Source organism: Lagopus muta, chromosome 7, assembly GCF_023343835.1.
Source record: "Lagopus muta isolate bLagMut1 chromosome 7, bLagMut1 primary, whole genome shotgun sequence".
NCBI lineage: Eukaryota > Metazoa > Chordata > Aves > Galliformes > Phasianidae > Lagopus > Lagopus muta.
The window spans coordinates 19,903,827-19,920,154 of NC_064439.1; the positions used below are offsets into that span (position 1 = coordinate 19,903,827).

A 16,328-nucleotide genomic window follows, 5' to 3' on the forward strand; every position below is an offset into this window, starting at 1 on the left:
AGTGAGCAAACTCAGGAGGATTACTGTCCACTTCATAGGGTAGGATAACAACTGCAGGGGGATTTGTAGGCTGGCAGGGCAAACTCTGAAGTATGTTTCAGTCATATGTCTGCTAATGCTCTTCTGCTGGTATCACAACAGAGAATTTCAAGTGGAATCTAGTAGTGGCTGCACCAAAGATTATCTGGAAATTCGTGAAGGGAATGCTACTGGCACACTGGCAGGGAAATTCTGCGGAGACTCCTTACCTTCAAATTATACATCTTCTGTTGGTCATATCCTGTGGGTTAAATTTGTCTCAGACAGCTCAGGCACTGGCGTTGGCTTCAGGGCCACATTCTCACACTGTAAGTAAATGCTACTTAATTGAAAATTATTGTTTCATAACACTTCCAAAACGATCAAAAAGAGTGCCAGTCTTTGGCTCTGCAATATCTATTAGAAAATGTTCATTGATATCATCAGGGTTGTGAATTCATTTAAAATGTGTTGCAAAATATCCTCTACACTTGTATGTATGTAAATATACTAGATATACTATATTCAGATGAATTAGACATGAAATTCTATCTTTTCTATAACAGATGTGTGTATATATTTAATTAATTATATTATCTTTTCAGAAACAAAAACTGCATGGGAAAAAAAAACACAAATTTTTTGTACTTAATGTATCTTGGGAAGAAATGAATATGGAGTAGGCAGGATGAGAATCATAGAATCATAGAATGGCTTAGGTTAGAAGAGACCTTACAGATCATCGAAGTCCAATAATGAGGAGAGAATTTAGCAATGTCACATTCCCATCTTTCCTATGAGTAGAGTCGTATGGCTCAAATATGAAGTAGAGGCATTAGCTGTCCCTTGTTTTTCAGTGTATGGAAGTGACATTGTGGGAAACAGAGGACAAATAGCTTCACCACAGTGGCCCAGAAGCTACCCTCACAATTCCAATTACCAGTGGACGATAAGCACCAATGCTTCACAAGTTATCCATGGCCGTATCCTGGAGATGGATGTTGAAAATCATTACAGATGCTATTATGACAAGATAAAGGTGATTTCATTGTAAAACTTTTTAAAACTTCCATTATTTTTGATGAAAATGATGAATAGAGGATCTTACGTATAAGTAGAATTTCCAAGGATCTGATTGGGACTCATTGGTTTTGGCATGTTATCTTTTCAATAATTATGATAATATCAATAAGAGATGGGAAGAAATACTCTTTGACTCTCTAGCAGTTATTTCCAACATATAAGTTTGAAATATATTAAAAATAAGCCCATAATGGACATCTCAATACCTATAAAATTAAGTTATTTTAAAAACCTACCAGGAACAATCCCTTACTTGCACCTCTTTTTGTCTCTAGATTAGTAATTTGCTTTTGGCAGTAGGAAGTTACCTCTTCCTCTTTACAATTTCCTCCTACAATACAGACAACATTTTTCAGGCTAAAAAGCAAAGTAAGCATAATGCAAAGCAAAACGGAGCAATTGATTCAGAAAGGATATGGAACTTTTTCCTTCATCTCATGCCAGATTTCAATGGCATCTTCTTTATTCTAATTTAGCCTGACTTTCTTTGTCCATCCCTCTGAGAGCAAAATGAGTTTCTTAGATAAGCTGGCATCCAGTGGGCTACTCAAGGATCTGAATCAAGGATTAGATCTTCAGTCTAATGTTAATATTTGTTTGTATTTCCCACCTCTTTAATTGGGGGAAAGACGACAAGAATAAAAATAAATTTGAAAAGCAACAAAAGAGAACCATCTTGTAACTAGCCAAGAATTTAGCTTATAAATACATGGAAATATGTTATTATGGATTTATTTGACAGAATTTGAAATGCAAGTTTTCCTTGGGAAAAAGAACAAAACAACAAACCACCCAAAGACTATCATTTTTTTCTGGTACATGGTATTGGGTTTTTTTTCTTAGCAAGAAACAAAGTTGTACTTTTGTTGGACTTTTTTCACATGGGAGGCAAGTCAGCATCCCCAGAGAGAAGCCCTGTGATAGAGAAAGAGTTTAGTTTGATTCCATTCAGGGTTCCATTCAGATCTTTCTTCCATGAAAGCTTTATATCTAACTGTATACAAAGGAAGGGGAGATACTGTTCCCTTTTAGTAAGAGGGATTTCTCTCTAACTGGGTTCTGATGAAAGATCATCCAAGTCCTACTTGCTCATTTAAAGAGGGTAATTTTCTCCTTGGAGACTTTCTGGGTGGAAGGAAGACAAAAATCTTCCCCTGTGAGGAATGACACCATCACTGTCTTTTTCTCACTGCAGGTATACGATGGGCCCACCATTCATTCCCGTCCTATTGCAACATACTGTGGTGCAGATCCAGCTTCTTTTGAATCCTCTGGCAGCACACTGACAATACAGTTCCAGACAGATTCATCTGTGACTGGCAGAGGCTTTCTTTTAGAGTGGTATGCAATGGAGCCTTCTGCTCCCACACGCACAATTGCTAGAGGTGGGTCTTCAGGGTGCTATGTGGTCAAAAGTGATCTAGTCAGTAATATATGGTGCTTTACTTAAAAATAGAACTGCAGCAATAACAAAATATAAACAACTTCAAACAAATCCTCCCCACAAGAAGAAGCCCTTACTATTAACTGACTGAGAGTTTTCATTGATATTTTAATTAAACACTGTTATAGTCATATTAAGCTATTTACAAAGCACTCTCAGGTACACTGACTTATAGTGCTTTATCAATAAGCAAGTAGATGGAAGGGCATTTTTCTTCATACTACTATTTCATGAAACCTAACATGTTATGTGCTTTCATGAAAAAGTATCTCTCTTGAAATACCATTCTTAAATCACTGGCCATTATGATCTGAAGCCTATGCTAGACTACACCTCTTAGAGAGAATATGCTTGGTCTGATCACAAATCTTTTTGAGAAATACCTCCTGACAGGATAGGAGGTGTGTCTCTTGTACCATTGGTTTTCTCTGAGCAAGTTCAGCAAGAGAAAGTTAAGGCTGTCTGGAACATAGTGCAGTGTCTTCTTTCTAAATCCAAAGACAAATTTCTAGGGATCTCTGGAGCTCTACAACATGGTGGCAGCATGTATTTTTTTTATGTTCTGTATTCTGGGAGAGCACTAAACCACCATACATCACTGAAGGAGCTCCATCTTGCCTGAAACTTAAAGCTGAAACTTTAGGAGTGGAGAAAGAAAAGCATTTCAGCTGAAGAAGTTCTAAATTCCTTTCTGAAGTACAGTCTCTGTTATGTACTTTCGTAAATATTCTTCATAGTAAAATATATATATGTATAATCCTTATAGTTCTTGATTTCAAGCTTTGTAGTCCTAGTCCAAACTGAAGCAATGTTTGAAGAAATCCTTTCCTCTGACTACACACCTTATCATTGCGCTCCCATTGTTCTTAACACAAGGTCTGTCAAATTAAGTGAAATATTCAGTTTAAAAAGAGGATGCTTACATTTTTGTCTTCTTGAACATCATAGGTGCATGCGGAGGGACTGTGACAAGTGAAGAAACTCCTTCATTCCTCTACTCGCCAGGCTGGCCCATGAACTATAGGAATTTTGCTGACTGCGTGTGGCTTATCAGAGCTCCTGGGTCCACTGTGGAGTTTAACATCCTGGCCCTGGACATTGAATCTCACAGTTCGTGCTACTATGACAGACTTACTATCCAAGATGGTAAGAAGCCAATCTTGCCCTACCCCAGTAGGATGAAATAGACATTGAATGTCTTAGGACCTGTGTCTGGAACGTAAGTAATCTAGTTAGCAATGGAAACAGCATCTACATCAGTATTGTTCCTCTAGACTGAGATGTTCTGCTAGTTAAAACAAAACTAGCAAAGCATAGCAAAATGTTTGGTTATCTATAAAAATATTTCTCTGTGAGGGATTAGAAGTCTTTAAAAGTCCCTGCCTGAAAGTGGGAAAGTCACAGCAAACAAAAAAGGCAAAGTGAACTGATTTTAATTATTAATTATTACGTTTTCTTTTGATTTCAGGAGACAGTGATCTTTCCCCATTGCTAGCTACTGTATGTGGACGAGAACCTCCTGGCCCAGTGAGATCAACTGGAGAGACAATGTTCATCCACTTCGTGTCAGATGCAAGTGTCACTGGAGCTGGATTTAATGCCTCATATCACAAAAGTAAGATCTGTTTCTCTTCTTTCCCAGATAAATTTCTGTCTTGCTGTTAACAACTGAGTAGGAAAAAACTAATGATGGCATTTTTATCATCTGTCTATGATCTATGCAGTTGATCACAGAGATCGATTATCCAGTTCTCACAAACACAGATTAAAAAATCTCTGACTCTGCAAAGATAAAATTTGCTATTTGCTCAGCAATGTAAGGCAGCAAAGAGTGATTCAACCAGAGTGGTCACTTTCCAGAAGTAAAAAAGTGTATACACATAAGGTTGTAACAGCTTATTTTGAGGGAGAAAGAGAAAGAACATCCAAGTAAGAGGTGAAAGTAAATGACTCAAAGCACAGACACAAAAAAAAAAAAAAGAGAGAGACAGATAGACAGATATTGAGAGTACGTAAGTTCTTGCAGGAATGTCAGCAGTTTGCAGTGACACCCTTCCCACATGCACCCATGGTTGATAACAGATTCCTGAACAGGCTGATGCACCAAAGAAGATGTTATGAAAACAGACAGCTGGGAGAAGTTTTTTTTACCATCAGCTTGAGTAGGTGATAGTGGTTTAGTCCATGCTAAAAGCAATAAACTCATACATCATGGGAGTCATTCCATGAGAGGTCCATGGCACAGCTATTTGCTTACTTGTCTGTTAAGTCTGAGAACTGACTTTTAATGTCAAGATGTTTAGTCTGAGTCATCTTGCAAACTATTAAATTGTATTTGGGAGAACCTTCATTTTGTGCATTGCTCTCTGGCCCTCAACTTGTCAAATATTTGTTTCAACATTTGCTTTTACCTGTAACATCTTCCCTATGACAGTTGTTTTCTTTTCTTCTGAATCAATATTTGAATAGTTGACACTAATATTTTTCTCTTTGCTTCAACTCCTTTTTCTCAGGTTGCGGAGGCTATTTGCATGAAGATAGGGGTGTGATCACATCCCCCAGCTACCCTCAGGACTATACTCCTAATCTGAATTGTTCCTGGCGTGTAGTGGTAACTTCTGGATTTATCATTACCGTCCATTTTGAACAGCCTTTTCAGGTTAAAAGTGAGGATGCTTCCTGCAACACTGGTGATTACGTAGAGGTAAGGTTATTAGCAAAGCCCCAAATTCTCAAAAGTATTAAAGCTTCTGAATCTAACAGATTTTAGTAGCAGTGAAACAGACCAGATTCTTGAGAGATGGAAATAAAAAATTGAAGTGCCACAGAAATTATTTTTCTGTTTCTGTCTTACTTACTGCTGTGCGTTAGTTAAACACTAGGTAATTGTTTTTCTCTGTGGCTAGAAGCATTGAGATGGAGCGTGCTCGAAGCTTGTGTGACTTCAGCAATTTTTTTTCTTCTAGCTTAAGAATGGGCTCGATGCTTCTGCCCCACCCTTGGTATCTGGAAGGGGAAATGGACGCTTTTGTGGAAGCAGCCCCATCTCTACCATGTACACCACAGACAATCAGCTATTTGTCCGCTTCATTTCTGACAGCAGGAATGAGGGTCAAGGATTCAAACTGAAATTTGAGGCTAAGAGTTTAGGTAAGTCTAGCAAATGAGCATGAGTTCTGTAACTCGACAGATAGAAATTGCAATTTCTCCTCTTAAAGAGGGTTTTTGTTATAAATCCCAGCCCAGACAGAATGTAAGTCAATGAAATCAGATGTCTGCAAAAATACCCTCTCTTTTTCTTTAGTCTGTGACTTCTGATCGTATTCTCAAATTTCTCCTTTGTAAAGACTACCAGATGCAGCTCATCGAAACTGAAGATATTAAAGTAAAATTATCTTGGGGTGGGGAAACATGTGTAACCTCTGAAATTAAGTAGAGATGTTCATTATTTATGCAGAAAAGGGAAGAAAAAAAAAAAGCCTGGAAACAGAACATTATTTTAAACATTCACTACCAAGTGCAACTGCTAAGTTATGTCAGGAATGATGTACTCTAGTATGTCTAGAAAGGCCATAACGTTTCTCACAAGTTTTTCTCTCAGCTGAGAAAACAACATTTAGCCAGAGCTAACATTTTTAAAGAATGAAATAGAATGAAGACTCAAGTTCCAGAAGTAAATCAGGGATTTGACATTTGCAGTTATTGCACTATATTTCTGACACATGTCACCTGGGACACCAGGAGACCTGCTGTTAATCAGTGTAACTGATCACAACTAAGGCAACCTGTCAATGTACTCAAACTTTTAAGTGCTTGTTTTCTTGTTTTCTGTCTACTTTTCCCCATTGCCACAGAGAATCATTGCTAGCATTTCTGTAGGGGATTCATAAAGAGAATGGGTGAAGCTGTACCGTAGTATTTCAGCTGTTTAGAAAGCTTGACTAAAACTCTGTGTTTACCAGCATGGTTAGAATAGCCTTTTTTTCTTTTTTTCTGTTTTTTTTTTTTTTTTTTTTTTTTTTTGGAAGAGAGCTTCTGATCAAAATGAAGGCATTTTTGTAGGATGAAGGACCAGAATTCATCCTCATGTTTGCTCTAACTGGCATTTCTCATGTCTTCATTATTGCATTAAACAGGCATTTCAATCATTTTGACTTTTGGAAAGCAGTTGTAGGAAATGATTCACAGTAACAATGATGACTCTGACCTGCTGGCTTTTCTTGCTTTGAGAACTGAGATGGGAACAAGGCAAGAAGCCTGTTTTGTGCTTGGCTAAGAAGCCAAACTAAGGAAGACTTAAACCGGTTTAATTTAAGGACCAGAGCGTTTGGAATTGAGGAGAACTAGGTAAACAGTAGCACATAGGGAACATCGGGTTCTACTGCATTAAAATGATTTCCCATAGCAAGCAGTAAGAAACATTGTTTTGATGTAGCTATATGACACTGAAAGAAAACTGTTGGAATATAGTGATGACTCATATTTTCAATGCCTCACCCATTTCCTTAACATGTTGTTGTTTTTTATTGGCAATCTTTTCTTTCCCAGCTTGTGGAGGGAATATTTATATCAATGATTTCAACCCCAGTGGATATACGTCTTCCCCCAACTATCCGAACAATTACCCCTTGCACGCTGACTGTGTCTGGACCATAACTGCTCCTAATGGACATGCAGTAGAACTGCAATTTGAAGATCAGTTTTACATTGAACCTTCACCAAAGTATATATCCACATTATTTTGCCTGCGTTTCTTCAGAGACTTCATCCTAATTTTTCTTTCCCTGTTACTTTCTCTAATTCCTCCCAGAGCGCACTTCCATTTTTACAATCAAAAATTATTGGGAAATATTTAAGAGAGATCACTGAAGCTATTGACTCACTAGTGTACATTGCAGTGCATGATACAGATAAATATTATAGACAGGGAGGAGGCATCCATACTTAAAAGGTGTGTTCAGTAAAATCTTTGCCCTTAAGTCTTTTCATTTTCAGATTTTCATTGTGACTATCAACAAGTTTTAAATCCAATTGATTACCACCACTTATCTGCTGATTTTCAATGAGTCAACATGTTTTGCATCCCACTCCCTGAAGCATGAATCAAGGCCTAGTTTCCAGGTGATGTAACTTCACTGATTTGGAGATAGGCCAGTATACACCAAAAACAACCCTTACCTGTGTGGCCATATTAAGGAAAAAAATGATGCAGGAAGGAGAATCCCAAAAGTATTCTTTCTTTCTGGGTTCTAGGATGTCTTCTCAGGCTGCTGCATCGTTCTGAAGGCAAAGCTGTTAGTTAAGGTGTTTTAGGTCTTTTTATGCCCACCTATGTATATTCCCATATTTGAATTTTTATTCCCTTAGTTGGTATTGTATCTATTCTTTAACGTATCAATCCTTAAAGAGACTTAATAGCTGAATGCTGGAAAAAAAAAAAAAAAAATCATGTTAAAGATGGTCACAACTACTGTCTTCAGTGTTGTTCATAACCTCCCAAGGACACACTTTTGTCAGATCTGGTCTGATTATGGGCTGGATTTGAACGAATCTTTCTCAGTGTTTCTAGCACTTCTTTTGATTCAAATACTGGATGACTATCATTGATCATTAACATGTTGATTCTGTCCTGGTCACAGTGCATGAAAACTGATCTAATTTCCTACAGATTTGTGGCTTTGTACACTTATTTAAATGGTTTAAAACAATTACTGCTGAACACTGAACAAAAAATTCTTTCTTATTCTAGCTGCACATCAAGTTACCTAGAGCTACGTAACGGTGCTGACTCGAGTGCCCCTATCCTTGCCAAGCTTTGTGGGAGTTTGTTGCCAGGCTCACAGAGATCCTCGGGAGCTGTCATGTACCTGAGATTCAGATCTGACAGCAGTGACACCCATGTGGGATTCAATGCTAAATATTCAATTGGTAATGTTTCCATTTATCAATTTCTCTCACACTGGAGAAGATATTGGTCTCAATTACCTGGCTTTTTAAATGGAACTTAAACAATGCATAAGAGTGGGACTGGCAGATGCTTCTTCCAATTAGTGTTAGGGCTATGACATCAGAGTCATCATACGGATTAACATCACATGTTCTAGACCTAGCAAGAGACGGAAATTATGGAAATATGAACAGGAAACTGATCACAGATCTGCTGCAGATAAAGACTGGGTAACCCCTCATCAAAGATAGTTATCAAAGGAGCAGTAGCACAATGGTGAGGTGGACGAAGTCATGTGGCATAATTTAATTTTAAAATTATTTACTTTCAAGGTGCAAAAAATAGTATTAGAAAGCACTAACAAATATGTAAAATAAAAAATAATATTTGGTCAGGTCAGAAATGGTACCTTTTATTTTTTTATAAGTTTAATGATCTTCTAAGGTCAGTGGCTATTATGTTAGTGTTACTCATGTAGGAAAGTCTTGGACTGACAATTTCTCAAAGGTGAAATAGTGAACGCTATTGCCTTACACAGGATTTTGCTGATTGTGTTAAATCTTAAGCCCTTAAGCCAATGTAGCATACTGTGATATTTCTGAAGCTGAAAAATGAAGCAACTTCAAACCTCAGAAAATGTTGGTATACTAAGCCATTATGCATTTATGTATCCATAGAAGATTTAAACAGTCATCTCAACTCTATGCCAGTCATTCTGGAGCAAAGCACTTATCTCTCAAAGCAGACAGTACGTACACCATTCTTACTGTCATGAAAAGGTATCTGGCAGACACACAGACTACACTGTAAGATCCAATATATTCTATCAGAGAGTATTATTTTCTGTGAACTGTGTTATTATGAGTTTATAACTGCAGGTACCACTGATAAGTGAGTTTTCAGAGAGCACAAATTGATCGTAAATAGTCGCTTCCTGAATTATGCAGTTTCTTCCTCATGAACCACTCCATCATTCCATCACAAGGAGAGGTATCTAAACAGGAAGGGACTGCAGGAAATAGAAGAGGAATTTGAATCATAGCTTTAGACACAAATCAGCAATTACTTTTTGCCAGTAACAAAACGTTTAGATCCACTTTTAGCAAACTAAGTTTCTTTATGAATAGTAGTTGATACAGATTTCCATACATAGAACGTGAGGGTTTTTTTTTTTTATCTTTTTCAGAAGAACTGGATGTATATGGATATGGATAAATATGGATATAGGTAGAAATTAGACATGGTCCTTGAAATCTGTGAGTTTATTCAAATAAATGGGAGACAGGCAGATGGGAAGGGCTGCCTGCAATGCAAGTGGTGCATATGACAAACAGAACAAATTCAACTGGTTGAATTAAAAAGAAAACGTGGGATTTTTGGTCAGAAAGCAATTCTAAATGTATTACCCCACAGCTACAGAATAAGCTGCTTGTGCCTTAGTTTTAGGTTTTGAGCTTTCTTCTGAAAAACTGCTTGTCTCTCTGAGCTCCTTCAATCAGCCTAGTTCTTGCTTTTGCAGCTCCCTGTGGCGGTACAGTGGCAGGACAAACTGGTGTCATTGAAAGCGTGGGATATCCTGACCTTCACTATCCGGATGACCTGCTCTGTGAATGGTTTCTGCAGGGGCCGAGGGGCCACTATCTTACCATCACACTGGAAGACCTGGATATTCAAAGCACCTCTGAATGTGCAAATGACTTTGTGGAGATACGAGAGTACAATGCTTCTGGTTTGAGAGTTTTTTCATTGTTTGTCCTCTCTTTCCTCGCAATGCTGAGAAACCTCACCAGAGGTTCCTGAAAGCATTCCTCATTGAGCATATGGTGCCCCTTTTGAATGTACAGTGTTTGCTCCTGTCTGCCTTGCTTGCTGAAAGGCAAACAAAACCTTTCCCAGCAATTTCCCAGAAGTAGACTGATTTTACTATAAGTCTTTACTGAGTTTACTTAATGTGGTCCATCAGTATAAATGGAAATAGAAATAACATATTTGATAAAAAATTGTATTTCTGTATTTGATTTTTACAGGAAATTTGTTGGGCCGGTACTGTGGTAACACTCTCCCTGATGCTGTGGATACCTCTGACAGTTTTGCTTATGTCAAATTTGTCGCTGATGGATCAATAAATGCCCGAGGATTCAGACTGCGCTTTGATTCCAGTACTGAAGGTTGGATTTGCAAAGCTGCAAGTTACTTTCAGGGCAGAAACATACTGCCCAGTACATAGTCTAGTAAAGTGTACATTGTAGATCAGTTTTAGGATGTATATTTGCTCTTTAAATTCATTGCTAGATAAAGTAAGAATAGAGCTCTCTGGTTACTGCTTAGCCAAAACTTTGAAAGGTAAGCAGTCCCTGTAAAGGAGACGATGCTTTCAGTGATAGGTTTCAAACAGCAAAGCATGCTTCTCTGCACTTTTTCTCTGCAGCAGTCACTCCAGGGATGTCCTGCCATACAGGACATCTTAATGAGATGGAGGAAGGTAAAGAAAATCTATGATATTCCTTTATGTTATTCTTTTCCATCTTTTAAGGTGAGTGATATTCTTAGATCTCCCTAAAGGCAGTAGTTCGGAGGTAATGCTTTGTTTTGTTTTCCTACATTAAAAGGTATAATTTATTTGTTCTCAAAATTAGTTAATTTGGGAGGAAAGGAGCTGATCATGTAGAAACTGAGAGGTTTATCCTTCTCCTTTGGAGAGTTCTTGTCCAGAAGAAATGAATCACCACCTTGCAGAAGTATGCTCTCATAACATAGTTTAGCATACCAGATTGTTTTCCTTAGAAATTTTGACTTTCTAAGGAAAATATCTTTCCAGTCTTAACATCAGTGATGATTCATGATAGCAGCATCACAAAACTGCAGAGGCACTGAGGTTGTAAGTAATGTTCAACCACTCAAGCAGGATCAGATAGAGCAGGCTGACCAAGAATGTGTCCAGTTGAGTTTTGAATGTCCTCAGGAGCAGACACTCCAAAACCTCTCTGGACAACCTGTTCCAACATTCAATAATCCTTAAAGTCAAAAATAAGAAAAAAACATCTGGTAACTTTTAAATAAACTGTTTGCAGTAGTTGTCTTGAAAATATCTCCTGTCAACCCTTTTTTAAATTCCTTGTAACTTCATCTGAAAGCTTCCTTATCCTTCATCTTCTGCAGTAAAATAACAGAGTAAGAAACAGAATCCAAAGGAATGTTATTTCACTCCCAGAACCCTGTTATGCAGAAGAGAAACTGTATTAGCAAAAATTAAGTGCAGGTGGATACAGAGATTAGACTATTCTATAGGAGTCTGTGAGGATGAAGAAAGAGACTAACTCTCCCACTATACTCCATTGAACTCTATCTCTGTATTTGAAGAGAAAACCAAGTATAGACTGGCAAGTTTACACCATTAGTCACAGAAGAAAAATGCGTATTCTCAAGACGTTTAATATTTTTTCATCAGAGTATCATTTTATATTCATAGCAAAGATGGGAACAAATAAAACAACTGTACTGAAAAAGCACTGCTTAAAGTCCTTTGTGGCTTTTTCTCTACTCCTCTACCTCCAAGCAGAGGAAAAATACATCCTTTCATCATTACACTAAGGCCCTATCTAGTCATCTGAAAGGCAGTAATATCTCAATACAGCCACATTAAGAGGCTTGTATTGCTTTGCAACAAAGCCCGAGGGTCACTCAGGCTTCTGAAGTCTGACATAAACCCTTCGGAGAAGGACGTGTTAATAGTTAGAGTTGCTATGGCCTATTAACATTCAGCTGCTTTTATGGATGAATAAGAACTGAGGAACTCAGCTGTTAGACAAATGTATGAAGAGAATAGGCATAACAAATCAAGCTTTCAGGATCTCTATTTCTTGCATTATTGATGGGAACATTTTTTTTCCTTTTAACTCTATGAACAATGTCCCAATATTATCTGGGTATTTCAGAATGCGGTGGGGATTTTTCTGCCCCTGTTGGAACATTTACTTCACCAAACTATCCCAACCCATACCCACATAATCGAGTGTGTGAATGGAGGATCACAGTAGAAGAAGGCCGACGTGTCATCCTAACCATTAATGATATGAGAACTGAAGAACACTGGAGGTGCTCATCAGATTATGTGGCTGTGAGTATTGCGTGTGAAGATGGAATACAGAACTTAATACAGCTGAGAGGTCATTTATGTCTACATCTGATTTTAAGACAAATCACAATTTAATCCAGAGGAAACAGATAAATGAAAGTTAGTTCTGCTGGGTCACATCTGCTAATTTTAAAGTATGGACATTCTGGAATTCATGAGCCAGGCAGAGGGGTGGACTTGAAGAACCAGGCTTCAGTGTCATTACTTTAACAGTGGGTAGAGGTACCTCCAGCTCCCCTAGTCTCTTATGGATGTCCAGGTATGTTTGCTGCAGGGTCTGCAAGGTTCTCACCATGCAGCCCTAACATGGTCACATTACTCTCTGTCAGCATCTATCTCATCCCTAGCCTTTCTTCTCCAGCAAGGCAGAGTTCCCTACATATTACCTGTACCCTGAGCTCTGAGTATTCAGTTTCTCATTTGTTCAAGTTAGCAGTGCAGGGTTTAGTTTTACCATGATCAGAAGGGAGCTCATGTACAAATGTGAGGGAGCGAGGGAGCTTTTCCTGGTGATTTGTGGGTGATCTTCCCTTGTTTTCCTTTACGGGTCTTTAGACAGACCACAAGGAATGGCTTTTTATTGAATAATGAACTAGTGATCTTTTAAAGGAAAATGAAAATCTGTCATGCTATTTGATGTGCCTTCAGCACTTATTCCAAATCTCAGTGGGAAATGTCTCTTCTACCTTGCTGAAATTGTACTAGAAAGAAAAAAATTAAGTCCTAGGCTAAAGTCTGTGAAAGAAACTGTGCAAATTACATCTGAATCAGCAAAAAGTGAAATGTTTGCATTAATCAAAAATGCCCATCAGCACTGAATATTTTTTAGGACATTTTTTATAAAGATGACATTTGTTTTAAAAAGAAATCAAATATGATCATTTGCAGTGAAATGAACATGATCGGTAGCTTTAGACTGAAGCTCTAAATATTTAACTAAAATATTGTTTTCTTTTGTTTTCATTTGTTTGTTTTAAACAAACAGTTCAAATTTTGAAACAGTTTGTGTTTGCTATGTTTGACTTTTGACAAAATAAGCAAGGAATTTTTGATGCTTTACTTTGAAGCCTTATCTACTCAAGTCAGTGGAAGTTTGTTCTGAGGTTTTCAGCAGATCTGGGAGCCAACCTGCTGTGAAAGACATCAATGAACTTTGTGTTAAAGAGGTGAAGCACTGTTGTATGGTACAGGAGATGCTCATAAGAATGTATCTCACAAGAGTTATTTTGACCCAACAGGTTTACAATGGCCTCAGACAGAACTCTCCTCGTCTGGTCAAGCTGTGTGGTGAGGTAAACCCAGGCACTGAGGTGAAATCCTCTGGAAACACTATGAAAGTTGTTTTGGTGACAGATGTGTCCCATGCATCCAGAGGCTTCAGTGTCTCATACACATCCAGTGAAGATTCAGGTAAGTTGTGTGTTTGAATTAAATGATTCATTTCATAACTAAATTGCTGGTGCGTGACAAAAATGAGTGAAGCAGCTAACAGATCTCTGATACCTTTTTCTCTCCCTCACATTTCTGGATGGGTGTATATCATGTCTTTAATTAGTTGGAAGGACTTGGAAAAATGGGGAATCTCTTGGAGTTACGGGCTTCAAATCAAAAGAACAACCTCTGCTGAATCACAGTCCTTACTCTCACTACTGATTTATTGTTTTGTGTTTAGTCCTGTGTTAGAGATGATCTGAAGTAGGCCTATTCCATGAAGAAATCTAAAAGGCATACTGCTTAATCTACTTGAATAATTCAAGTGTTTCCTTATTACTCATGGGGGTAATTAATTTCCTGTAGCTTGTGAAAGAGTTCTGCTAACCTACTTTTGCAAGTGTAGCCTCCAGGGAGATGATTGGCAGACCTTTAGTACAAGAGCCTTAAGTCTTTCAAACTTCCCCCACATGTACATCCTACTCTAGCATGGGTGTGCTGCTCTTGAGGGTATATTCCAGAAAAATATTCTCTTGAATTTAGAATTAGGGAATGGTTAGAAGCTGAGCAGTACTGAGTTGGAACTGTAATGAGATTTTTTTCACAAAGTTAGCTAATGCTTGTTGCATTGATGGTGCTGTTGAAATATGTTCATGCTGTGAGTAACAGTTCTTTCTTCACTTTACACATGTTTTAAAGATTTGCAAATAGCTTCCAAGGTAAGAATCCTCTTATGCTGGGCATTATGGACAGGGATGGGTGTTCTGTTTGTACAAGAATCACTATTATTTTAAAATAAACTATATTATTTCTGCAGTTTGTGGTGGAACTCTGATGGGAGATACAGGTGGGAATTTCTCTTCTCCTGGTTATGATGGTGTTAAGAATTACACAAGTAAACTGAACTGTGAATGGACCATTGAAAATCCCTCCCGCTACAACTCCTCCATATATATCTCTTTTGAGGATTTCCACTTGGAACATCACCAGGACTGCCAGTACGACTACTTAGAGTTACGTATAGGTTGGTATGTTCAGGAGAATGGATTAAGCTTGTCAAGATTCTAGTTGTACAACTATGTACCAAATCTTGTCCATGTATTCGCAGAGACTGACTGTTGTAGGGTCTGTCCATTTGAGAGAGTGTTCATATGCATGCCTCCCATGTTTCCTTTTAGCCCAGTAGTGGGATTTCAATACCAGGACAGCGGATGTGTGGATCTCATCACTCTTTCAGGACAGAAAATTCAAAAATAGAGTATAAATCCTTGGATTATAAATTGTTCTGTGGTGTTTGCAGTACATACAATATGAATTTCACCTCAGATCCCTTGGAAGAATGCAGTCAGGGAGAAATCATTAAAAAAATTATTTTGTCCATAGCCTATTCTCTTCTTGCTCTTAAGATATCCCAGGGACAGCAGAAGTGGATTAAAGAATGCTTTAATTATTCATAGGCTCTTGGCTATGTACTCCAGTTTGTAAACAGTAAGGTGATTTTCCAAAAGGAAATTAGTATTTCCTGTGATGTTTTATCACAAAATACAGACTAAAGCATTTAAAAAGAAAAACAGTAACAAATTTATTACCAGTAATATCTCTTCATCTTTGGGTATGTTTAGTTATCCACAATAAAAAGCAACTGGAAATGTCATATGAAAATCACTAAGCTAATGCTAAATGTAGTATGAAAGCTCCAGCTGTCCTCTTCACTGAAAGGATAAATCTGTAAGTCCCAGTGAGAGCAGGTTCTAATTTACCAGGAAATTGTTCCTGAAAGGTTGGGGTCCGTGAGCAGGAATCTGTTACATGCTCTTTGAATTAATTTGAATGAGATAACTTGGCTGCATTGCATCAGTTTATCATGTGCAGAGCCAAAGCATGCACTGCTGCAAAGTCTAACAATTCCTTCCCACAATGCACTGGAACTGGAAAGTAATAAAAAAAAAAACTCTGAAAAATATGTTACAAAATGTTTCTGATCAGCTACTCATCAGTTTTTGCTAGCCTTGCTTTATTGTGAACCATAGACCTCCAGGCAATACAAACAAACAAACAAAATAAATAAATAAATACAAAGTCAGTCTTTTTTTTTGCACTATACATTTTTGTCATCTAAATAGCAATTCTATTTAGCACATTCTATCCATATCCATACTAGTGGATCTTCAGTTTCCCAAGAGCAGTTTCTTGGGAAACTGCACTAATTCTGCTCTGCGTGCTGACAAGTAACTTTTAATAAGCCATGAGAAGCAGATGGGGCAGGATAT

At 37.8% G+C, this 16,328-nt stretch overlaps 1 protein-coding gene across 3 annotated transcripts in view; it reads left to right on the plus strand.

The window, feature by feature from the left end:
• Positions 1-16,328, plus strand: part of CUBN (cubilin) — a 140,177-nt gene that overhangs the window by 88,007 nt on the left and 35,842 nt on the right. For all 3 annotated transcript variants that reach the window (XM_048951451.1, XM_048951450.1, XM_048951452.1), the window contains 14 exons: positions 142-347; positions 876-1,057; positions 2,297-2,486; positions 3,494-3,691; positions 4,014-4,160; positions 5,059-5,249; positions 5,512-5,695; positions 7,094-7,268; positions 8,295-8,473; positions 10,012-10,221; positions 10,520-10,660; positions 12,428-12,609; positions 13,866-14,037; positions 14,876-15,082. In XM_048951451.1, the coding sequence (XP_048807408.1) occupies positions 142-347; positions 876-1,057; positions 2,297-2,486; positions 3,494-3,691; positions 4,014-4,160; positions 5,059-5,249; positions 5,512-5,695; positions 7,094-7,268; positions 8,295-8,473; positions 10,012-10,221; positions 10,520-10,660; positions 12,428-12,609; positions 13,866-14,037; positions 14,876-15,082 (2,564 nt within the window). The remainder of the gene's footprint in view (positions 1-141; positions 348-875; positions 1,058-2,296; positions 2,487-3,493; positions 3,692-4,013; positions 4,161-5,058; positions 5,250-5,511; positions 5,696-7,093; positions 7,269-8,294; positions 8,474-10,011; positions 10,222-10,519; positions 10,661-12,427; positions 12,610-13,865; positions 14,038-14,875; positions 15,083-16,328) is intronic.